Source organism: Misgurnus anguillicaudatus, chromosome 10, assembly GCF_027580225.2.
Source record: "Misgurnus anguillicaudatus chromosome 10, ASM2758022v2, whole genome shotgun sequence".
Classification (NCBI taxonomy): Eukaryota; Metazoa; Chordata; class Actinopteri; order Cypriniformes; family Cobitidae; genus Misgurnus; species Misgurnus anguillicaudatus.
The window spans coordinates 20,923,349-20,948,751 of record NC_073346.2 but is presented as its reverse complement, the minus strand read 5'-3'; the positions used below and the strand labels follow the sequence as shown (position 1 = coordinate 20,948,751).

Sequence of the window (25,403 nt, the reverse complement as noted above, 5' to 3'; positions counted from 1 at the left end):
GAAATGTATAGAATAAACACAATTTCAAAACTGTTAAAAATTAATATCCAAATAAATAAAATAAATTGATGACAGAATTAATTTGTAACATTGTTCTTTATTGAAAGCAGTTCAATATACAAGTACAGAGTAAGCTGTCGGAAAGCATATAAAAAATAGAATAGGGCACCGAAGCACTTGAGAGAATAAAAAGAGACTTTAGGGTGTAAAATGTAAATTTCAGTAGAATACTTCCATTTATAATCCATCACTTCTGTTCTCACATCACTCATTCAACGTCCTAACATCACTTACACCATCTATGTTTAGAGGTCTTAAACAAGCAAACACTCAAACTGTTTGTCAGCCATTTTGAAACAACCCCAATTGCTAATTGGTTCTCAAATTTGCCTTAATTTCACCTGTATCTAATAATACATTTTAAGAGATACAACTACATTTTTAATATATGATTCAAAGGGTTGTTTTTTGTCTATGTCTACATTTGAAATAACACTGAAGTGAGCAAAACTTATTGTGCAAATACAACCAATCATTCTAGTCTAGCTAATGAACTGTTTTTTTTTGTGTAGTGCAAAAATACAAACATGAAATATAATGTGATTTTCCTCTAAATACATGAAAGCAAAAACCGGTTTCATATTTCCTATCAAATATTCCACATCACCACTTCCTATTAGCAATAGCATTCCATGTTCACTTTGCAAATCTGGTATTAACACTGCAGTGTTCCGTGTGCATAGTGAGCACATCTAATGAAGGCACATCTAAAGAAGAAGACATTTGGAGGACTTTTTCTCTGTGCTGGTAAGTTTAACCTCTCGACCAGTTGGACCCTATATATGAAATACAATACAAAGTTTAGATCTCTTTGATACAAAATATAATCTACAAAAGTGGATGTTTATTACAGTGAGTCCAATGATTGAATGATTATTTATCTGTATGAACAAGTGCAGACAACAAGCAGCATTAATGCCTTTAACCATGAGCATAAAGTCTGGAGACTCACCGACTTCTTATTTGATTTCAGCAAAATGTCCCGAGCAAGAGAGACAAAAGACTAAGAAAAAAGCAAAGCAAAGCTTGTCAAAATGTACATCAGCTACATAAATTACATATTAGGTATGTGATATTTTTATATGTTAAAAGTATCCAAGCCAGCCTGAATTTCTGTGGTATAGAGGATATGCATTGACGTCACTTTTCCACGTGATCACACGAGAGCTCGCCCGGTTGAGTGGCAAAACATGCAACAAAATAGCTGGTTTTCATAGGGGCTGCTGTGAAAATGCCAGTAAAACTGACTATTATCCACTTAAATTTAATTTATTTTGACTTGATGGCAGAGGTGGACAATACTTAGTTACATTTTCCAAGCATCTGTGCTTTATTAGGATGTTTGTATTGGGAAAAATTTTACTTCACTACATTCTAAAGCATAGAATCAGTGAATCTGTGTATTCTTTAATATTGCATATTAAAATTTATTTAATACCTAATTACATTAAAATTGTGTACTTTTATTTGAGTAAAAGTACGCTAATGTACTTAAATATTAAATGTAAAACAAACGTGTATTTATGAAATGTAATAGAATAAAAATTATGCTTTAGAATGTGTTTTCCAAATAAAAACAGGGATAAAATACAAATACTTGAAAAATACTTTTAAGTAGAAAGTAAAACCTCTGCTGGATAGTGACCCTAGAAACTTATCAACCCACCTGTGTGGACGTTGGCATGAACGATTAATTTACTTCTCCTTTCGGTGTTTTCTGTAAAACGATAGCTCTGAAATCTTGTTAATCTGTTAGTACAGTCTATCACACAACAGCTTTTTCCCCATTTAGACGTGTTTTCGCCGATGTCACGCTGTACTCAAATGCTACCGCTCTGTCTTTTGCCACTCAGTGGGCGTAACCGCAGTTCCTCTCGCTGATGGTGACATCATGTGCATACCCTCTATAGACCCCTTCACGGTTCACGTCACAGGCAGTTTCCACTGCGCATGTCGGGATCAGAAAAGTCATTACAGCAGATTGAGTTGCGTATTATTCGGTATCGTCAAAAATGCCTACTTACGTCGTGGGCTGTGAAAATCGCACCAGGTCTTCCGTTAAGTTTTCGCGATTCATGCAGAATCTCAAAAACAAAAAACTACAACATCTGTGGCTGCAAGCAATTAACGTGCAGACTGGAACTATGCAAATATCAAAGAGGCTTGTGTTTGTAGTGCTCACTTCATTTGAGGCGAGTCATCATTTTTCAGCCCTGTTAGATTACATTATAAAGCCTGGATGGTATGAACAGTTTGACCCCATGCTGCGCACGCACCCGATAGTCATTCAATGTTTACAAACCTTGAAGGAGTCTATAGTCACGGAATATTTTGCTCCTTTATCCGTGTCATTGTCACGGATCTCCGCACTCCTCGTGCCATACCACGGACTTTCTTTTCCATGTCAGTTTCACGTATTGGTTACTCGTTTGTTTTTCCTATTTTCTTACCATTGTTGCTTGGGTTTGGGGTAAGAACGACTTTGTTACATAAAATGACATCCTAACCCAAACTCCAAATCTAACCCCAAACCAAAGCAACAATGGTTTAAAAATAGGAAATACAATCAAGTAAGAAAAGAAAAGAAAGTCCTTGGTACGGACACGGAAAAATGCGAAGATCCGTGACAATGACACAGACAAATGAGCAAAATATTCCCTGACTATTAATTTGTGAGATTAGGTTGATCCAAGCTTTCTAGATTGAAACTCCTTGAGGTGCAAACCCTGGTGAAAATTGCTATGTAGTTTGTCTGAGCAGTTCAACATAGGCTAAACTATTTGCAAAAGTTACGACACCTAGTGAGAAAAGAGAATGAATCAATCAGCCCGTACCTCCTCAACGTTGATGCTTAACTTTGCACTAGTCTCAAAGAATCGAATTCCATGTTCCTTTGCAAGCTGTGATGAGAAAAGAATTCAGGAATAATGTTATTTACATCTGCAGATCAATAGGAAATAAACTAACGAAGACTTCCATTTTTTAAAGTTGCTGTAAATTAATTACACAAAACACCATTTTTGATTTTGATATAAAATTGGTCATATACAGCTTACCTTCTCACCCACCTCCTTCGACACTTTCCTTTTGGCCTCAATGTCACACTTGTTGCCCAGTAACATCCGGCTTACACCTGCTGATGCGTTCTGGAAAATATAGGACAGTAATGTGCTCACTTCCTCATTTCCTCCATAACTAAAGCTTGTTTGAAACTATGTATTTACACTATGTCTCTGTTCTGGTAACCTGTGTGTGATGTGTTTTCTATGGCGTCTTAACAAGAACTGAAACTACTGATACTCCCATTTCCTAAGATTCATTTCACTTTTATGGTTTATCAGGAAGGCTGCCAGACAGCGTTAGGACTCAGTCACACCAAAAGCGCTTTAAACGCTTGCAAACGCAAGGCGCGACGCACTGCCTTTTTTAAAAAAGAGCAGTGCAGCGCGGCTTTTCATATTGCTAAGCAACCACCGAGTCAGCTGTCTTGTCAATCAAATATTGAAGCGTGAGCGCTCTTTTGCTGTTAACTGTCATATTAGCAGAAACTTTTAAAAGAGGGCGCTTGCTCTGACCTTTTTGAGGATAAGAGGAGCACAAACACGCAAGAGAGAGTGAGCGAGTGGAGTCCGGTTCTTCAAAGCAACTGTAAACTTCCCTCGCCACAATGTAAGGCCCGCCTCTCCCCTCATTCGATTGGACAATGGAAGACGCGAATGACGTCAGGCGCTCCTCCGCTCTCAGCGCTCCTTCAAAAACGCGTGCGCGGCAGGCGGCAGAAAACCGCAAGGCGCTCGGCGCGCATAAACAGCGCGCAAACGCACCCTGCCCATAGAATATCATTCAAAAAAGGCGCCTGCAACTGCCATAAACGCTTTTGGTGTGACTGAGCCCTTAGAGTGGTTATACGTGCAATTATAAGAATGATTGATGCTGTACGCTAATAAACAGAAGTATTTAAAACCAACAAATCGTAACTCTTATCTATGATTAATCTAAGCAGAAACCATGCATGACTTCGCATTCTGCACCTTTAAAATAAATATCCATGCATTTATCTTGGTATAACCTTATATATAAAGTCTTACTTCTTTGATGCTCTTCATCCAGTTCTGAATATTCTCGTAGGATTTTTCATCAGTGATGTCATACACAAGGATGATGCCCTGAAAGAGTGCATGACAAAGTCCCATTGTACACGTGTGCGTCAATACTGTAAATGTCAACTGAGACTTACAATCTGATATTGAAGTCAGATATGGAGATGCTAAGCTACAGGTATTTTAAAGAGCGTGCATTAAAATGTGTGCTTATGTGCTTGTCTCACCATGGCTCCTCTGTAGTAAGCAGTAGTGATGGTCTTAAACCTCTCCTGTCCTGCTGTGTCCCTAACCAATAAAACCATTAAGACATTTTAAAGGACCCAGAAAGCTTGTCAACAGAAAACTTATATAACAAAAGCATTAGTTATTGCAGCAATTGGACTCCGCGCTTCCGGCTACAACACTTTATTGATATGTCAGAGTTTATTGAGTTGGCAGCTGGCCTGCGAAAAGCACGATTGTGTTAAACCCCACCTCTGGCATATTTGCACCGAGCATGCTGTTTTGACGGTTCAGTGTCAAACCAACGAGGAAGCTGAAGATACGGCACGTATAAACAGTATTTCGTGTCTGAACTCTGGTGACTCTATTTACACAGACATTCTGTCCATCTGTAAAGATGTTGGACGGCATAGCTAGCTTCCAATATGGCCGTTAGATCCGTTCATAGCTGTAATTTAATAAAGAAAAAATACCATGAAATGTAAAGATTACCAGACTTGAAGTTTTACTTTCTTCCCTTCAACGTCAATGGTTTTCACTTTAAAGTCAATACCTAGTTGAAAAAAAAGAAATAATCATATGATTGAAAACCAGAAAGCGAGAGATAAAGGAGGAGGGGCAGGAAGGAAGGATAAACAGATTAAACTCTGAGTCACAAGAAAGCACTTTTATTTCCATAATGGTCTATGTTAAACAAAAACAGGAGTGTCGAAATGAAATACAATCACTGCTTAAATAGTTCATGAAACACTTAAAGTATAAAGAGAAAGGGGGAGGGGGTCTTTTGAAAATCTGGGTGAATGCACTAAATGCCAAAGAGAATGACCTCCATCTGATGCAGAAATAAAGTGGGAGGGGGCTGCTGGGGGAAGATAGATTGAAAAAACGATAGAAGGGGGCAGGCTGTGGCTGGCAAAAGCAAAGAAAAAGAGAGGTCCGGAAATGCAACAAGGGAGGAGGTGGATACATAGAAAAAGCAAGGGATGATCCACAGGACAGATTGAGTTATACTGAAGCAGGAATGAAATGACGTTAGGGCTAGTACTGACATGAATCAACAACCATATACAGGAACACTTGCTTTACAAGATAGGAACTTGGCATCAGAGCAAAACTTCTCATTATATAATAATGACGAGGAAGTCAAATGAAAATCATTTCAGCTGTATATATGTATGTTCAACACTTACCAATAGTTGATATGTATGTTGAATTAAAATTATCCTCCGCAAAACGGATGATCAAACACGTCTTGCCAACACCGCTATCACCAATCAGCAGCAATTTAAAAAGGAAGTCGTATTTCTTTGCCATTGTTCTTTTCGAGTTTGTTAACTTTGAAGAAAGTTCAAAATACCCTTTGTTTCGTTACTAACAAACAACCACAAACAAAAGTAGACGTTTTAAAGTCCTCCAGATCGAGAATCGTTCTCGTTTTAAACTTCATGGATTTCCTTTTTTCTTGAAAACTGTCAGCGGGAAATTCCGTTTCGATATGCTGCCTCTGTCCGATAAGAGATTACAAAATATTTCCAGTAACGTTAATCGATGCAAAGTTTGCTCCACGTCCCAGTTTACCCCAGGTTTTTTAATGCGCGTGCCACGCACTCGCCATTTGGGGATAGACGGCACTGTTTTTCTCTCCTGTAGAGAGTCGTTCAGTATTCATCCATACATAGACAACAGTGTACTTTTTCTCCCCAAACTTTTCCTTGCTCGAGTTCCAAAAAGCTGACGTCGAGAGAGGGAGGGAGAGGTTTAATAAAGCAGTGCTAAGGAGAGCCGCTAACAGCATCTGCCAACAGGGGGCGCCATTTGCATACAACATTCCATAACAACGCACCAGCCGGTTTTACATAATGAAACGCTACGTGCACCTTTTTCCTCAGAACAATTTAAACAGTAACACGGTGCATTTTCTAAAAACAAAACGTCTGAAAAATTCTGTGCGTGATGTTTTTCGCTTACTTTAGTGAAATAATTCTTAACATTTGAAATTAGTACTCTCTTTTTTTCTTATTATTTCATATTGTAATTGACGATAACATGTTGTCATAAAATATATTTTGACAATTAAAAAAATTGCATATTTTTTATTTAAAAAAAAGCATCAATTAACAAAGTGATAGATTTGCTAAGAACATTTATTAAAACATAATAAAAAAATGTTTTATATTATTTTGCCTTTAAATGCTGTGTGTGCGCGCGCGTGGCGTAAAGTAATATTTAATTCGTATGTACGTGCGAAAAATGATTAAACAACCACTTTATGCGCCCAGATTATTTGTGCGTGTTTGCTGCATTGTTCGTTTGATAAGGAGAATAATAATATTATTTAATGTAAGCATTTCCTGCCCCTGCTCACGAGCCCCGTTCATATGCGCCATGTGTTTCCGCTAGCCCCCCCTTTTCGGCTGCCGCTCCACTCTCGCCAACATGCCTGTAAGTGCGTGCCATTACATTTAACTGCATTTAAAACTCAATCACGCCTGATTTCAAAATAAAAACCCAATCGATCGAAAAGCAAAGGGTTTGTCTTCGGTATCGCACCGGTCACGACAGCTTTTCCCACTTGATTTGCGATTAAAACTTTGTAGAAAAGAGCGAGTCGTGTGCTGTGTGTATAGAAACGACAAGATGGCCGCGTGCATATGCGTTAAGAAAGCATCAAGAACGGTGCTATACGTGCTTGGTAGAACATAATGATGTTATATACTTTATTTTCAGTAATTCGTGTTTATAGAATTGAGGGGTGTATTCTGTTTAAATTATAATTTTTGTTGCGTGTCCATCATATGACTGGTTAGATGGGAAGTTTCATGACGTGGGCCGTCATTTCTCCTGGCATTTTTGTTGCCTATTAATTGACAGCCAGTTACCATTTGTAGCATCAAGCCTTTGAAGCCTATCAATAATTAAGACGGCTTAAATATTGTCTAAATGCATACCTGTGCAATGTCATACCCTCATTAAAAATGCTGTAGTAACTTACGCTACAATGTAGTATGGTGTAAAACATTATCTAGGAGTTTTACTATTCTATATGTTTACGGATTATTGTGGCAAGGCTGAAACAAGCAATGACATAACATGGCTTTGTATTATATTTATCATGATGACAGCAATTGACACGTTTTCTTCTTCCATATTCAAGCTTGCGAAGGACTTGTTGCACCCAACGCCAGAGGAGGAAAAGAGGAGACACAAGAAGAAGCGTCTCGTACAGAGCCCCAACTCCTATTTTATGGATGTCAAATGCCCAGGTGATAATACAAAATAGTACACACTTTCTACATAAGCAAGGCCAGGAAAAATGCTTCTAATAGACCCTTTTACTGTTTGTACACAATTATAACGTGGCGGCGTATGCGTGCGCATTTAGGCAACGGAAGTATGGAAAGAATCAGCAGTGAAGCAACACAGACAGAAAAAGTTATTTTTAAAAGTTGACAATCAACTTTTTCAACACAGCTACCAGATCCGTGTACTATAGTTGAGTGGATAGAAGACGTTAGCAGATGGCCAAAAATAAAGTTGCCAGATACATATATATGTATATTAGAATATTATATTAGTGCAACCAAACGCATGCAACCAGACAATTTGGTGCTGGGAAACCGTTTTGATAAACTTTCTGAGTTGCTAACACATTAGAACCAATGGGGAATAACACCACGAAATGCGCGCGCAGGCTATTTGATCACGTGAGCTGTAAAAGGGTCTATTCAAGTTCCAGGTCTGAAATGGCAAGAGAAGTTGGGCTTCTGCACACATTTTGGTGGCCATTTGAATGTTTAATTTGGCTAAATGCTTTGTGCACAGATAAAAAAAGACTTTGAATTATTTTTCACTGCTTAATATCTGTGCATTTAAATATGTCTTGTTTCCTAAATAATGTGATATTAAACTTGTAAAATTTTTTTGTGCGTGTGCTTGGGTCATGTTTTAACGTCTCTCTTTTTTTGCAGGCTGTTATAAGATCACTACGGTGTTCAGTCACGCACAGACAGTGGTCTTGTGCGTAGGATGCTCTACAGTGCTGTGCCAGCCCACCGGAGGAAAGGCCCGCCTCACAGAAGGTATCCCTTAAACACACAGGCCCTTTTGCATTCAGAAAATGCTTTTATGCTGTTAAAAAAAATTAGGTGTTAGAACGTGACTTGCGTTTGTGGTCCAGTTTCTATAAATGTTACTCATTTTACCATCAATAAATGCGAGCAGAATACCACAATGGGATTTTCTTTCTCGGATGCAGACAAATGCATTAAAATATGTCCTTTAGAAGATCACTAATGAATTCATATTTTCGCGTGGGAGATATATGGCTGGAAGTGCACTGATTGATGGTTTAAAGATGCATATACATGTGCTTGTAAATGCACCAGTACCATGGCAACACCCCCACACAGTCCAACCTAGTGTTTTTCCACTTCATCATTGTTCTCATTTGGAGCTAAAGCTTGCTGATTGGTAACCCCAACGGCTTGATGCCATCAAACGCTATAGGAGCAGAAGTGAAGATAGCAGATTGTCTCACTAGTTCTCAACCCACCAATTGTCAGTGCCTGGAAAAGGTTTTCCTGTGGTTTCTTGAAAGGGCTGTTAAATGTTATGTTTTTGCTCCTTTACTCACATTTATGGAGTCAAAGAGCTAGAACAGAACTTCATGACCGCAGTCTAATCCTGAAGGAATTTCATACATCAAGCTCATCGTGCTTTGAACAATTACAATACGTTACAATCTAGCCTATAAGTATTGATTTGTAAATGTGCATTTTGTACTTTCTCTCTGTTTACAGGATGCTCGTTCAGGAGAAAGCAGCACTAGTCTCTCACTAACTAATATGCAAGGACAAGGGAGACCACGGGAGGAGAGACAGGATTGGCTGCTCCACATGATTATACGAGTGACTCCATCCATAACAGGGCCATGTTCCTGATCAGTGATCCGGAGATGGAGTTAAAGCAAAACCGAGAAGAGTACGAGAAAACTTGAAATGTCTAAGTGCTGTCTGAACACAGAGCTTGCTGGATTGAGGCGTGTATCTACCAAACCTGTCTCTCTCTCCCTCTCACATTAAATAAAGAATCATTTTTCATTAATGTGTTTTTGTTGTGGTATATGAAAAATAGACATTTAAAACAGAGCAAGATTTCAATAACCCCCTTTAGTGATTGTGTTTACGGTATCACTGAATAGATAAAAGACAAAATTCGTAACTTTCCCGAACACATAATAGAGGGAGGTTTTAGCGAACGCTCCAAAGCCATCGTCTTCGCAGGTTTCTGTCTGCTTGGACCGTTGGTGTCAGCCACACCAAGAAGTGTTTTTTGTCCTCTGAAAGAAAACAAGTAAATGGTATATTAACCTCCAAAACGGCTATTGTATAAATCTGACAGCATTTGTCCTGCCATAAGTTTCAACACACCTGCATTATTGGTTGAAGCCGTGTAGACTGTTGGCTGAGTCTGCATGTGAGACAGCATGGTATTGTACACTACATACCCAAAAAAAGACATTAAAAGATGAATTGTGTAAAGCCAAAACTAGCTTCAAATCATTAATGTTCATAAATTAGTTACACTTACAAGTTCGGTATTTTACACTTAAAGCCCTGTTTTCAGATTGTTTATGATGAAATAAAATGTGATGCTGTCCCAAAAATTTTTGGGTGTTTGTTCTATCACCTCCCACCTCTACAATGGGTGTATAGGTGCACTGGAACAATTCTTCCTAAAATGCATTAAACTTTCGTTTACAAAGACGTGAAACTCACCGAGTGGTCAGGGGTGTTCACTGATATGCTCACACAAAAATCGCTTCAAAAGATGCTTTCCAACAGGTGTTTTACCGTTCGTTGTAAACTTGTGGACCTATTTTTCCAAACGCCTCACACCCGTATATTCTTCCCTTGAGAGCTTGAATAATAGACATTCCAGCCCAGTTGGTGGCGATAATCCAGCTTTGCCAATTGCAAGAATACAAACAAAGTTCCTGGCGTGGAGTAATACCGTACCTCACAGCACATCTAATACAAGTCAATGGAGTTGGACAAAAACTACGATAAAACCTGTTGGAAAGCATCTTTTGCAGTGATTTTTGTGTGAGCATATCAGTGAACACCCCTGACCACTTGGTGAGTTTCACGTCTTTGTAAACGAAAGTTTAATGCATTTTAGGAAGGATTGTTCCAGTGCACCTATACACCCATTGTAGAGGTGGGAGGTGATAGAACAAACACCCGAAAATTCTCGCGCCAGCATCATATGTCCAAATTTCAGTCAAAACCGTTCTATTTCATCATAAACAATCTGAAAACAGGCCTTTAAAGGAATATTCCATTTTCTTAAAAGAAAAATCCAGATAATTTACTCACCACCATGTCATCCAAAATGTAGATGTCTTTCTTTGTTCAGTCGAGAAGAAATTATGTTTTTTGAGGAAAACATTGCAGGATTTTTCTCATTTTAATGGACTTTAATAGACACCAACAATTAACACTTAACTCAATACGTAACAGTTTTTTTTAACGGAGTTTCAAAGGACTATAAACAATCCCAAACGAGGCATAAGTGTCTTATCTAGCAAAACGATTGTCATTTTTGACAAGAAAAATAACAAATATACACTTTTAAAGCACAACTTCTCGTCTAGATCTGGTCGTGATGCACCAGGTGACCCCACGCAATACGTCATGACGTCAAGGGGTCACAGAAGACGAACGCGAAACTCCGCCCCAGTGTTTACAAGTGTGAAGAAAGAGGACCGTTCCTACATTGTTGTATGTCAACTAATACTAATTCATGTCTTTGTGGCAGTTTATTGTTTAAAATGTTCCGCAAATGTGCGTTTTATATATGTAACACGTGACCTCCCTACGTCACTACGCATTTACGTTAGGTCGCGCGGACCGGACCTAGACGAAAAGTTGTGGTTTAAAAGAGCATATTTTTTATTTTTCTTGTTAAAAATGACAATCGTTTCACTAGATAAGACCCTTATGCCTCGTTTGGGATTGTTTATAGTCCTTTGAAACTCCATTGAAAAAAACTGTTAGGTGTTGAGTTAAGTGTTAATTGTTGGTGTCTATTAAAGTCCATTAAAATGAGAAAAATCCTGCAATGTTTTCCTCAAAAAACATAATTTCTTCTCGACTGAACAAAGAAAGACATCAACATTTTGGATGACATGGTGGTGAGTAAATTATCTGGATTTTTCTTTTAAGAAAATGCAATATACCTTTAAGTGTAAAAAAACCGAACTTGTCCTTTAAAACTTGTATGTGACTTTACCTATAAAAAGTGAAGAACCGGCAGCAAGAATAGCAAACAGAACAAATGTTACAATGAACAAATGCCCTGAGTGTAAATAAGCTCCAAGCTGGCCTGAACATACAAAAATAGCATTTTCACTGGTTAGAAACAAAAATTGCTACTGTCTTAAACACTGGGGTGGTTTCCCTGACAGGGATTAGTATAGAGACTAAAATAAATGTAAAAGCTGTCTAAACTGAGAACAACTTGCACAGACATCTTAAAATACATCAGTGCCCTTTGTTTCGACTCAAAATGCACACAAGTAATGTTTTTAGCGAGGTATGTTTTTTAAAAATAGTTGTTTTCTAATTAAACTAAGGCCTAGTCCTGGCTTAAAATAATCTGTGTCCGGGAAACCACCCCTTAGTATGAAAAGTTCAGATGCAAAAGCTGCCAAAAATGTTTTAGTTGCCCTCTAACCTGATTCCTTGTCATCCACAAGTCTAGTCACCCTCACTATATGTGTCTGTGTGGAGAGCACTGTGTTCAGGGTGATGCTTGCAGTAGAAGGTCCTTGATCCAGGTGATGTGACACTGAATAGACTGAAATGAGGAGGAAGTTGTGCTCTTCATCCGAACGAACAGGCTCAGATATCACAATGTCTGAGGTGTCTAAATGGGCCTAAATACAAAATAAGAGTTACTCTTCATGGTGTCTGAGGCTGCACAAGATTTATCCATTATGCATGACAATAGCCCATACAATGTTAAAAACTGTTTATCAACTATATTTACACTGTAACACCGGTAAACGGTGTGTTTACCTTGTAAAGTTGTAATGCACTGCAAGTCACTTTGGAAGTGTTTACCAAATGCATAAACGTAATTTTGCAATGCATTATGCATACATAAAATAATCAATTTCTCACCCGCAGTGTGCTTAGCATGTCTTTGGTGCCAAACGCAGTGATTTCGGCCACAGGTTGCTGGGATGAAGGGTTGATCTCAGTTGCAGGACAGTGGAGTGCTGGCACATGTGGGAGCAGAACAGACGGCTGGGCAGATGTGGATGACAGAGGTAGCAGGGCAGACGGAGGTGACTGAGTCTGCAGACCGGCTGACAGATAGATGGAGAAAGACAGAGTGGACAGGACACGGAGGATGGAGTCTGACTGCGGCTGCACAGAAATCCTGCAACTGTACTGAGCTGAAAAAAATGAATGAAGAGGTTTGTTCAAACTAAACACAAATCCGATTTGGCTTTCAACACTGATCTTGCAAATGATCCCATTTGATTTGTTTGTTTAGACAGTGTAGTAGTCAATATGTGGTGTAAAGGCATTAGTTGCTATAGTAATGTTGTAAGTGTCAGCATGAAGCCAATCAGTGTGAAAGGAGAGAAAATTGGACATTTCGGCCCTGTTCAGTTGTATTATCTCACTGTGCTGCTGTTATGAAGTTACAAAGCACACGAGAGAACAAAAGTGACAGGGGACATTTTATACATTCAGGCAAACGCTTTCTTAACCGTGAAATCATTTACTACATAGTTTGGGATGGTCAGCTTTGTAAACAATAGATTTCAAGTTGTTTTCTAATTTAAGGGTACACAAATTAAATAAATAGATTGGAGTGAGACACAAAGCAAAATATGTACAAAGCCAGCCCTTATGTTCTTATATGTCAGTGGCTATGTTTTGTCAATCTGACTGAATTTAATCCGATTGAAGGTTATAACAATAACATGCACCCTAAACATTGCAATCAGATTAAAATGTTTGTTTACATGTACAGTACTGTGCAAAAGTCTTAGGCCACCACCACCAGACTTGTTGTTTTTAGAAGTTTTAATGTCCATCCATTTTTATTTTTCAATCTATTTTATTAAGATACATACAGAAAATACAGGAAATATGAACAAAAAATAAAATTTTCAGGACTAAATGTCTTCTTTAGGTATCGTCGGTGTTTAATGTGACCTCTCTTGGCACTAAACACATCTTGAGGGTTTTTGAGCAGAATGAAGTAAAAAACAAATTTTTTTTAAATTTAAATTAGGATTTAATTTTATTTAGGTTTAAGAGATCCTGCAGTTTCCTCAAGTGCAAGGGGATTGTACCCTAAAAACTTGACACATCAGTTTACATTTTTATACAGGTTTTTAATACTATAAACACATTTCCTGTATTTTCTGGTTCTATTCTATTAAAGAGACCGAGAAATAACATTGCAAAAACAAAAAATCTAATTCTGGCATGGTGGGCTAAGACTTTTGTACAGTACTGTATATACTATATAATCTGAACCGGTTGCCAGATTCGCGTATCAAAACCATCCCAATGGAGATTCAAAACTAGCCCAAAAGCATTCCAATGATTATTCACAACCCAAATACTAATAACTAATCAACGAAATCCTTTCATCTTTAACCCGCAGAAAATAAACTACCTGAGGAGACAGTTTTAAACAGTACCCTAAATCTAAAATTGAAAAAAAATTAGAGGACTTGGCAACGCCATGCTGCGGACAGCATCTCTCGTCGAGTTCATACTTCATCTCTGGATTAAGGTCAAAGCTGAGTTGCAGAAAGTTGTTCTTAAATATAGGTAATAAAAAACACAATTTTCAAAAGTCACGACATGTGATCATGTGATATGTAACTAAGAGGTAGTAATAATAAGACGTGCACTTTAGCACAATTGGTCTGCGCATGTGCTTCAAACTTCAAATTCAAGGACCTTTCAAGGACTTTCCAGGTCCAATACCCTCAAATTCAAGGACTAAATGGGGGGACATATTTCAAGTGAGAGCAAGGTTACATCGTGTTACCTTTTAAGATACATTGTAACAGTTCCCTTTTGAGGGAACTTGCGCTGCGTCACTGCGGTGACAATTTGGGGACGCCTCCAGGGGTAAGTGCGTCTAAATGTGTATTTCAAATTCAACCAATGGTAAGGCCTAACGACAAAGACAGGGTGACACGGGAGCCAGGAAGTATATCGCTATCTGAAATATTGCCAAAGACGGCATTACAGGGACGCAGGAAGTATTAGTGTGCTTAAAAAGTTTTATGATATTATCCTAAACTACACAGGGAATAATATGGATTTTTTTCCAGAAAACTTGCATAAAATACATTCAAGCACTTTCAATGACCTGTATCTATGTATGTATATTTTCAAAAACTTCCCAGGGCCTTGAATTTTTTTCCCCCAGATTCACAAACTTTCAAGGATTTTAAGGACCCTTGGGAACCCTGTATTGTGATAAAATGTTACCCAGTCTGTGAAAACAGAGCTGAAGTCTTTTTTTTATTTAGTCCTCTGAACAAAACCTCCTAATCTAAATGTAAAGAACAGTCAAATCAAACTTTGATGCTCCTAATCTCGTAATTAGATTGAGAATTTAGCCTGGATTTCATAGAGAGGGTCAGGATTTCTAACTGAAGAATTAAAATGAACAAATAATACAAATAATATTTTTTAAACTTTAAATTTCACCAGTGTCTATATCATAAAAGGGTGATGCATGAAATATAGCCTGCAGTGTTTTCAGATGTAGGTAGGGGGCGCTGAAATGAAGCAAACACTGGAGCTCTGCTTGAGGCCGTAGATTCTTCTCTATAGCATCCCACTGGTCCAAAGTGCATTGAGCTGACAGACAGACAGACAGACAGACAGAGAGAGAGAGAGAGAGAGCTTGTCACAATAACTTAATCCATTTGTACAGACGTGTATCTGCTTAGAAATTCTGCTAGAAACTCTGTGATAATTTGTCTGAACATGGACTACTAAACATTTCACATACAAATAATCACTACTAAAAATCCTTCAAGTTCACAAATTAAATGTAAAACAAAATAGGGGGCAAGAAGATAGTTGTGGATCCTCTAGTTTAAAAAGTTATGAATAATTGAATTAATGTCCATTTTATATCCTCAAATACTGCTGCTGGAGTAATAGCAAATTCAGGTCTTTTTTAAGATCAGGAAGCTGTGTGCCTCTTTAAAATGGATGTTTTCTTATGTTATATGGTTTGTAACGCCCTTTTTTATATTTGTAATGGTTTGCGCCAACCATTTCCAATTATTGGACAGTCTTTAAGGAAAAACACAATGTAAATTTGTCTGAAAAAGAGATACTTACCTGTGTTGGCATCAGAGGTGTTGAGATCCACTCTGACTATATATTCTGAAGCTTCAGGCCAGTTAGTAAGAAGCCTATCATCTGGAACGTTGATTAGAGGAACAGACGCAGGCTCAACCGTTACCTGCACGACACCGCAAAAGTCTTGCATTTTATAACATTCACGATACATCCCAAAACACACTTTATTTAGACATCATTTACCTGTCGGAAGGTTTGCTGTCCCTCTTCTAGCCCATAGTAAACCACCGCTGTCCCAGAATTCTTTGCGAGTGCCACTCCAGTCTCAGAGTTCATCTGAAGGATGTGACTTGATGACACATTCCACCTGCCACGCTGAGCTTAGAAAGAGAAAAACAAAAGCAAACGATTATTACAATTTTATTGCTGACGTTATTTGTGAAAACTGGTACTCCAGCAGTACCTTACCATTCAGGTCTGTAATAAGAGAGTTGAAACAGATGACATCTCCTGGCCGCAGAGATCCTAGGGGCTCTGAGATGGCAGGAAGCACTAACAGAGGTATGTAATCATTCAAAGATGGGTTGGTTGGGTGCCCCTGTACCTTCAAAACAGTTAGACCCGGGGACACAGTTTGCACCAGAAATGACTGACCGTCTTTGTCGGCCGTCAGCTGCACCAGATCATCTCTAAAACAACATGATAAACACTAAGTGAGTTTTTGGCATCATTTTTCTTTGTGCGGAGCGAGTGATAAGTTTAGATCTCCGATTTTCAATGTTGTCTGTCGACACATGCATACCTGTTTGTGGTAACTACTGTTTGCATATTATGAGAGTGAAACTGTTCTCCCAGGTGGTTGTAGTAAATAGCCATAATATTGATACTCCAGCCCAGAGGAAAGGCCGGCAGAGCTATCTCACCATCACTGTGCAGTGATGACACAGCCAAAACACGAACAAACCACACTGCTGACACCTCGATGAAGATAAGAGATCAAGTTATACATCTGCCATGGACCTAAGACAGGTTACCTACAATTACAAACACGACAAAATCTCACCTTTACACTGATCAACTGTGTTTGATTGATACCACGAGCATCCGTGGTAAAAACCTCCAACAGGACGGCTCCTGTATCAGGCCCCGCCTTCACCACTCCTTGCTCATCAACGGTAACAAGCCCCGCCCCTGAGACACATTCTCTGAGGGCATAATGGACTGGATAGGTTGAGTCTCTGAAACGAACACATTTTTAAATGAGTATAATAAAACTAATCATCATTTTCAGCCAATTCTCTAGTACAGTATAAAGGTAGATATTTAACCAGGCACATTATTTCATTATATAGAGTTAATTAAACAGACACAGCTTTACTTTAAAGTTCTTAAGCAAAACTTAGACGATCAATTGCTTGTGATGTTGGAGATATACAAACATACAAACTCACGTATTGCTTTGCAGGGAGTATTGAGACTGAGGGGACATGAGGATGGATCTAAGACTTCCTGCTGCGAACTGCATCTCTTCAAACACCTGAAATGACATGCATATATTCGCATTTGGCAGATGCTTTTAAGTGACTTATGCTGCGTTCACACCAGCCACAGTAGAGGTGTCAAGCGCAAGTGATGTCAATGTTAAGTCAATGTGAAGATGCGTTGACACGCTTTTGGATGTCTTGCGGCACGAATGAGGCATTTAGCGCGCACGATTCCGCCATATTTGAGCATTGTTGCGGGAAACGCGCGAGTTGAAAAATTTTAACTTTGGTAGAAAAACGCGCCGCGTTAACCAATCAGGAGCTTGCTCGAGTAGTGACGTGATTACAGGAAGCGGAGTCGCACAAGCCCCTCCCATGACGCAATTTCCGCTGGAATGTCTCGATGACTAGAATTTCACACGCGGCTTTCACGCACGAATGACGTGAGTACACTCAAAATGTTCAAGTGGCAAACTAGACACGAAATTGACGCCTCAAACACGGCTGGTGTGAACCCACAGTTACAGTGCACTTAAGCTATACTTTATGTGTTTCCTGGGATCAACTCATGGAGCAATGATATTACGCAGTGCCCGAAAATAGTCCCCTGCTATTGAAAGTTACCATAGATATGTACACTAGATGTCGCCCTGGCTACGGCAGTTCATTGGACCGAATGCGTCAAACAGAGCCGCCATCTTGAAACAGAGGGAATCCCGCATCAGCGTCATTGTAGGCAATGGTGGAACAGAAATAAAATCACCATAAATCGTCGTGAACGCGATTTTCTTGGTTTTCTTTTGGTTCGTTTCAACAGTCAGACATGTATTTAGCATTTAGTCCAGGAAAAAATTTAAGTTTTGATTTTATGAAAATTTACTTTTTCTAACTGTAATGCATAGTGCTAGTAGCCCTAACATCCATACGCAGCACAAACGTCCGGCATCGTCCATGAATTGGAAGTACAGGCGGAGATAGCAGCTTTACCTAGATACTTCCTATGTTCTAAGATGGCGGCGGTTTTGACGCATGCTCAGAGCCCCAAGGCGACATCTAGTGTTTATATCTATGGAAAGTTACCAAGGGGACTACTTTCAGTCCCTGCGTAATATCATTGCGCCATGTTACAGCAGCAAAGTCCTTGAATATTATGCCAGAATGAGACTATAGCTCCTAGTCATATTGGGCTAGAAAATCGCAACTTTTAATTGTCCTTCAGTCTTAGTACACACATCATAAAACGATGCTGGAGATGGATTGGCCACACGCTCCGCAAGCCAGTTTCCAATATCACCAGGCAAGCACTCAACTGGAACCCCCCAGGCAAGAGAAAAAGAGGAAGTCCAAGAAATACATGCCGCCGAGATTTGGCAGCTGTTATCAAAGATTTTCGATATACCTGGAGTCAGCTGGAGAGAAAAGCCCAAGACAGGGATGCCTGGAGAGCTCTTGTCGGCGGCCTATGCCCCAGGAGGGGTAGCAGGCATAAGTAAGTTAGTACACGATGTAACTACAGAAAAGTCAAGTTTTAAATAGGAAAAACATTGAAACTCTTTGGTTATTTTTGAGTGCAATGCTAATGGTCTCATCAAATTCAATGAATTATGCTAAGCTATGCTAAAAGTGGTACAACCAGACCCGGAGATCAGCTGAATGGATTACAAAACTGTAAAAATCTAATTTTTAACTCCAGGAGAGGTGGAAAATGAGCCTATTTTTTAAAAAGTGGAGTGTCCCTTTAAGAATTAAACAGGCCATTGGGAGTTTATAAGCCCTCTTTGTATGTGAAGTGAGATTTCTTAGCTGCCATGTTTGCAAAATAATGCTTAAATCTACCACTGTTAAGGTTATTCAGTTTAATATGTGGATGATATTTTACCAGTATCTGTATCTCATTAGTAAGATGATCAGAGAGAGACGTGTTGCTGGTGTGTATCTGTTCAAGCTGCACACGCACTTTGAGACTGCTTTTGCCTGGAGCTTTGGCCCTTACCAGTACAGAGAAACTGTGAGAGGGCAACATACTAACACCCACCTGAAACAGACAGCGTAAACAACACACGTTCATGTATGTACGCACATCAGCACTTTATTTATGCTATAAATAAATGTCAAAATGTCTTACTTCAGTGTGCCTTGCCCTGATCTCCAACACATCCGGTTTGCTCAGACTCCAGTAGAAACTGAGGCCAGAATCAACACTACCAAGAGAAAAAGGATTTTGACGATTGTCACTCCCCATCACGTAAACCGGCATCTAAAAGCAAAGATTCATATACATATCTTATTCATATATAATATATTCAGTATGGCTGCACTAAATAATAATGATGAGATCAGCAAACCTCTGTTCCGACAGATAGAGTCACTAAAGGAGCTTGTATTCTCACTCCTGTCATGTTAAAGGAACACGCCCATATTTTGGGAATTTAGCTTATTCACCGTATCCCCCAGAGTTAGATAAGTCCATACATACCTCTCTCATCTCCGTGCGTGCTGTAACTCTGTCTTCTCGTGTGCTGCGAGCAGATCACTCCGCCCATGCGGCAGTGCTTCGTCTTCAGAGAATATAGTTCTCAGTATGTATACTGTTAAAAGATCGCTGTGTCTCATATCACCTTGTTATTTGTACACGGTTTGACTATACAAATCACAACACATAAATAGGAAAATGATCGCGTTATTTTGTCACTTATTGGGAGCAGTATACTAGCTGGAGCCATGCATTTCCAGTCTTTGTGCTAAGCTAAGCTAGCGGGGGCTGCGTCAGACAGAGTTACAGCACGCACGGAGATGAGAGAGGTATGTATGGACTTATCTAACTCTGGGGGATACGGTGAATAAGCTAAATTCCCAAAATGTGGGCGTGTTCCTTTAAATACTTCCACCTCCACTTCATCCTAACCATAGAGACACAGAACACATTGTATATTAGTTGTATAAAAGAATCATAAATGTGGGTAGAACCAGGGGCATTGCAAGTATTATAATGGAAAAGAATATTCATTATTTTGCTTTAACACAGCATAAAATGTGTAAGAGACTCTCATTTCCATACACTTTCTTTATTAGGTGAGCATTATGTCACCTACCGTAGTTAATATTCATGAATAATGCCCCATTCTTAACTTTTCAGATTGTTCCTGTGACCAAAGATACAAACATCTCCCATGTCCTACCTGTGCAATGGTGAGGAATGATCCTGTGTCTTGTGTTACAGACTGAAGAGCTCCTCTGAGTTTGGCCATGCCCACTGCTATACCCCTAACCAGTCCTGTGTCAGACACCATGGCAATAGAGCTGTCAATCACCGAGAACCCCACACTGGACTGTGGATGAGGACCTCCCTCCCATTTCACCTATAAACATCACAAATGTCACATTAAGGTTCATAAATGGTTATGCTCAAAATAAGTTAATGTGAATATATACATATAGTTTCATCATACTTACCTGTTGCACACTTCCAACTGCCAGAGAAAGTTTATGGGGCCGCAGAATGAATGGTGGGTAAACCTGTATATTCTTGTGGGAGGAGCTTATAACACCTCCATCACCACCTACTGCTGAGAGGTGAAAACTGACCACGCCCACTTCTACGCCTGTCACATTAAATCCCACAGAATACCTGTCCAGCGGCCCCACCTGCCTATAAACAATCACAAAACCCTGATACATAAGCCACACATACACACTTTCAACTATATTTGATGAAATTCAGCAGTATATGACACAATTCACTATATTCATATTTAAAGGGGCCATGGCACAAGACTTTTTTAAGTTGTCAAATAAATCTTTGTGCCGTTTTGGGTGTGTCCTTTAAAATGCAAATGAGCTGATGAAATTCAAACATTGATCACAATGATGGTGGTTTGTTGCAATTAAAACTCAATTGTGATTTTCTCTGCACTAAATGCTGTGGTTGTATAGTGCAGATTAAGGGGTGATATTATTATAATAAGAGCTCCTAATGACATCATAAGGAGAGCTAAATTTCAACGACCTATTTTTTCATGTGCTTGTAGAGAATGGTTTCCAAAACTAAGTTACTGGGTTGATCTTTTTCACATTTTCTAGGTTGATAGAAGCACTGGGGACCCAATTATAGCACTTAAACATGGAAAAACCTAGATTTTCATGCCATAGCCCCTTTAAAGGGGACATATCAAGGGGACTTTATGTTTAAGTGCTATAATTGGGTCCCCACGGTGCTTCTATCAATCTAGAAAATGTGAAAAAGATCGACCCAGTAACTTAGTTTTGGTAAACCATTCTCTGCAAGCATGGCAAAAAATAGGTAATTGATATTTGGCTCCCCTTGTGATGTCAGAAGGGGATAATACGGCCCCTTAATCTGCACTATCCAACCACAGCCCTGCCATTTAGGGCAGAGATCAACTCATTTGCATGTTAAAGGACACACCCAAAAACGGCACATTTTTGCTCACACCTACAAAGTGGCAATTTTAACATGCTATAATAAATTATCTATAAGGTATTTTCAGCTAATACTTAACATACGCACTCTGTGGACACCAAATATTTATTTGACATCTTAAAAAAGTCTTGTGAAATGTCCCCTTTAAAGGACCAGTGTGTATATTTTAGTGGCATCTAGTGATGAGACTGTAAATTGCAACCAATTGCTCAGTCCACCACTCACCCTCCCTTTTGAAACACATGAAGCTACGGTAGCCACCACAGGACAAACACCTCATCGCCTGAGACAACGTAGTAAAAAAGCGCTATGTAGAACAGTTTGTCCATTTAAGGCTACTGTAGAAACATGGTGTGTGAAATGGCGACTTTTTAATTTAAGGGGACCCATGGCGTAACACCTCATTCAAAGGTGATAAAAACAACACAGTTCATTTTTTAAGGTCTTTATACACCACTAATACTTTAGTTACTGTATGTATATTACATTGCATTCCTTCTGAACACTTTGCACCTTTTAAGTTTTGGTGTCCAGGTGTCAAATCTCACTAAGCACAAACTTATAAAATGAGGGAAGTACAAAACAAACAGTTAAGACTCACTCCACAGAAACGATGGATGAAGATGGAATAAGCTTAAGGTTCATAAATGACAGGAAATGATGGAGAAATGGCTGCTTTTTCGAATCCAGAACACGCACTCGCACTGTAACGGTACGACTGACCTCCATCTGAAATGAACATTTATACGCACAAACCATTTAAAGGACATCAACAAAACTGACAAGATTCAGTGAAGATGAAATAATAAATGCTGTCTGTCCATATCGTACAATATCAATGAAGTCAATCTGAAAATCTGTGATGTCAGATACCAGGATGGAGGCCACAGCTGGATCAGAGGACAGACAGAGATCATAAGCCAAGAGAGTTGAGGAACCTGGCTGACGTGGAGACACCTAAAACAAATAATCCACAGAACTAGTTTTATTGCATCACAAAATACAAACAAGCATACTAGACCTATTCTAGTGTACTAAACTTATATAACACAATATGTAAACCTGTACTATATTGGTGTTCTCCACATGAGTGATGTGGGCCAATGTACTATCTTCTAATTTGACCTGAAAGTGACCTGTGCCATGGATTAAGGGCAGATTTTCCTGAAGAGAGAAACGAATGGAGTGATGAATGATTAAAAAACATGATTACAAGAAGATCAATGAACCAAAACGATTACTCACAGTGACATTTGGATGGTTAAACAGAGTGACAGAAGGCATGGCCCACTGTACATCTTCTACCAAATTCAGATTCACATGCTGAGACAGTGGTGCTGTTGACATCTTATACAGAGTGCACAGGTTATACATTTAATACAGTTACATTAAATATTCACCAGGCTTCAAAAGAGTTACGCCCACTACTAAAAATGCTACAACTGTAAATTAGATGTGCAAATCAGATTCTGAACCCACACACACATTGCAAAAATCGCAAAATAAGCTCACACATATGGATATGAATCCCAACACACCTCCGGACATCTGAGAGTGACATTAACAGTCACAGTTCCTGTCTGTTCATGGGCTTGAAGAACCTGCCAGGCTTTAATAAGAACAGGATGAGCAAGTCACATTTACAAAATATCGCCAGAACTACTACCGTTAGTAGAAATGATGAGCACACCATGTAGCTTGTAGCCTGTCTGAGTTGGTTGATTGGCCATGTTCATTGCAGATTGAGGTGGCAATGAGAGAAGGCGAGGGTCTGAGGTGGTCCACTTTACTGAACAGGAAGTGAAATTATCAAACTGCTCCCCCTTCTGGTTGAATAAAGACAACTGCAAGGCAGCATCCCTCCTGCTGGACACAGCTAACTGAGAGTGTGCAGAATGACATACATATGATAATGTGATAAGTAAGGGGGATAATGTATAGGCAGCAGGTTGTTACTGCAAAAATAAGCCCCAACAGTGAGATCAGTTGTGATCATCATCTTATTTCGCGATAACAACCTGTTGCCTGCACATTATCCTGCTTATTACACAGCTAATTACAACATAAGTAAGGTAAGGAACATTAAATATTGATTTGAAATGTGTTATTTGCTCATTTTTAACGCATGCAGACCTTCCGCGAGGAAAACGTGTTTATTTTCGGTTAAGATAAGCCAAGATGTTCAAATGTCACGAACACACTATTTGGTTTAATCATTTGTAAATATAATATAATTAGAATATCATCAAAAAGTTGATTTATTTTACTAATTCACCATTCAAAAGTAAAACTTGTTGTCAAGTAGAGAACGCTGAGGGGTAAGGAAAGAGCAGGAAGACTCAGTACAACTTGGTCGTGGAATAAGTGTGACCCAGGGTGATTTATTGAAGCAAAACTGTCTTCAGTGATAAGTTCAAGAGCAAGACAACAAAGTTATAAAAAAAAAACAATAAAAAAAAATAAACAAACAAACCAAATGCTGATAGCAGCAAAACCTGACCGGTGCTACAATATTGCTAGCAACACACTATACAGGCCTCATGTGTCTCTCAGCAGACTACCTTCCATAACACTGGCCTCACAAAGTACTATCAACAGGCTTTTATCAGCTTAATTCGCGCCAAACCCAATTGGATAAGTCCACCACAAAAGGGATAGCTAAACCAGCAATACACAGGATATTTCCCCCTTCCATATCATTATGGTGCACAACACTAAAATAAAACAAGCAATAAACATTTGTCCATCATATAGACATCTCTAGAAAACCCTAGGACAAATATAACTAATTTATATAAACTGTCCTCCCCCCACCTTACAGATAATGGTATCGCCCTTTATAATAGACGACCGCATTTTAAACATTACTGATCCGCATTACCCTAACGATAGGGAAAGAGACAAAAACTCTTAAGATAAAAACAAAAGAAATCATTGAATAAATGAATTAAAGTATGAATAAACACTCACAAACTGAACAACAATGACAGTTTATACAAACAATAACTCATCATCAGACCTAAATAATAACGTAATAAATCAACACAAAACTTACAAACTGATAACTGGAGTGCAGCATATTCCTGTTATTCCTATAAAGCATGTTCCAAACCCCAACTTCATATTTATTAGCCACGTAAGAAGAGTCAGGAGGCGATGTGATGTGATGTAAACATAAACATGCGCTAAATCGCGCTCCGGTGATGACGTCATCAACTACTCGTCATCACACTTCTATATTATATTGGACCTTAGAAAACACAGTGAACCAACACCAGCAGATGACATGGCACCCCAAACCATGACTTTGGAAACTTTACACTGGATCTCAAGCAATGTAGATTGTGTGCCTCTCTTCTCTTCCTCCAGACTATGGGACCCTGATTTCCAAAGGAAATGCAAAATTTACTTTCATCAGAGAACATAACTTTGGACCACTCAGCAGCAGTCCAGTCCTTTTTGTCTTTGAGACGCTTCTGACGCTGTCTTTTGTTCAAGAGTGGCTTGACGCAAGGAATGCAACAGCTGAAACCCAGGTCTTGCATACATCTATGCGTTGTGGTTCTTAAAGCACTGACTACAGCTGCAGTCCACTCTTTCTGAATCAATCCTCTCCAGGCCAGGGTGCTGTTAACCCTATTGTTTGTACATTTTTTTCTACCACATCTTTTCCTTCCCTTTGCCTCTCTATTAATGTGCTTGGACACAAAGCTCTGTGAACAGCCAGCCT

General features: G+C 39.1%; 3 protein-coding genes across 4 annotated transcripts in view; 1 reads left to right on the top strand and 2 right to left on the bottom strand.

The window, feature by feature from the left end:
* Positions 1–77: 77 nt before the first annotated feature.
* On the bottom strand, positions 78–6,228 carry rab13 (RAB13, member RAS oncogene family). The gene is made up of 8 exons (XM_055209960.2): positions 5,576–6,228; positions 4,878–4,938; positions 4,388–4,448; positions 4,149–4,226; positions 3,117–3,206; positions 2,895–2,960; positions 1,013–1,063; positions 78–836 (listed from the first exon to the last, which is right to left on the bottom strand). The coding sequence occupies exons 1-8, from the start codon at positions 5,697–5,699 to the stop codon at positions 768–770; spliced, it is 600 nt and encodes a 199-aa protein (XP_055065935.1). The 5' UTR covers positions 5,700–6,228; the 3' UTR covers positions 78–767.
* A 465-nt stretch (positions 6,229–6,693) lies between these two features.
* rps27.2 (ribosomal protein S27, isoform 2) lies at positions 6,694–9,488 on the top strand. The gene is made up of 4 exons (XM_055209961.2): positions 6,694–6,827; positions 7,540–7,648; positions 8,354–8,464; positions 9,185–9,488. The coding sequence occupies exons 1-4, from the start codon at positions 6,822–6,824 to the stop codon at positions 9,211–9,213; spliced, it is 255 nt and encodes an 84-aa protein (XP_055065936.1). The 5' UTR covers positions 6,694–6,821; the 3' UTR covers positions 9,214–9,488.
* A 46-nt stretch (positions 9,489–9,534) lies between these two features.
* Positions 9,535–25,403, bottom strand: part of LOC129447958 (nuclear pore membrane glycoprotein 210) — a 32,203-nt gene continuing 16,334 nt past the window's right edge. The window contains exons 17-40 of one of the 2 annotated variants that reach the window (XM_055209945.2): positions 23,364–23,553; positions 23,212–23,282; positions 22,919–23,020; positions 22,736–22,837; positions 22,505–22,630; positions 22,275–22,402; positions 20,686–20,881; positions 20,412–20,591; positions 20,112–20,132; positions 19,578–19,637; positions 19,358–19,489; positions 19,112–19,267; positions 17,200–17,285; positions 16,812–16,986; positions 16,551–16,726; positions 16,217–16,437; positions 15,992–16,128; positions 15,788–15,911; positions 15,143–15,295; positions 12,572–12,849; positions 12,123–12,324; positions 11,679–11,771; positions 9,815–9,883; positions 9,535–9,723 (exon numbers count right to left, since the gene is read on the bottom strand). In XM_055209945.2, the coding sequence (XP_055065920.2) occupies positions 9,635–9,723; positions 9,815–9,883; positions 11,679–11,771; positions 12,123–12,324; positions 12,572–12,849; positions 15,143–15,295; positions 15,788–15,911; positions 15,992–16,128; positions 16,217–16,437; positions 16,551–16,726; positions 16,812–16,986; positions 17,200–17,285; positions 19,112–19,267; positions 19,358–19,489; positions 19,578–19,637; positions 20,112–20,132; positions 20,412–20,591; positions 20,686–20,881; positions 22,275–22,402; positions 22,505–22,630; positions 22,736–22,837; positions 22,919–23,020; positions 23,212–23,282; positions 23,364–23,553 (3,267 nt within the window). In that variant the 3' untranslated portion in view covers positions 9,535–9,634. The remainder of the gene's footprint in view (positions 9,724–9,814; positions 9,884–11,678; positions 11,772–12,122; positions 12,325–12,571; positions 12,850–15,142; positions 15,296–15,787; positions 15,912–15,991; positions 16,129–16,216; positions 16,438–16,550; positions 16,727–16,811; positions 16,987–17,199; positions 17,286–19,111; positions 19,268–19,357; positions 19,490–19,577; positions 19,638–20,111; positions 20,133–20,411; positions 20,592–20,685; positions 20,882–22,274; positions 22,403–22,504; positions 22,631–22,735; positions 22,838–22,918; positions 23,021–23,211; positions 23,283–23,363; positions 23,554–25,403) is intronic. The other variant, XM_055209946.2, reaches the window with a different exon arrangement.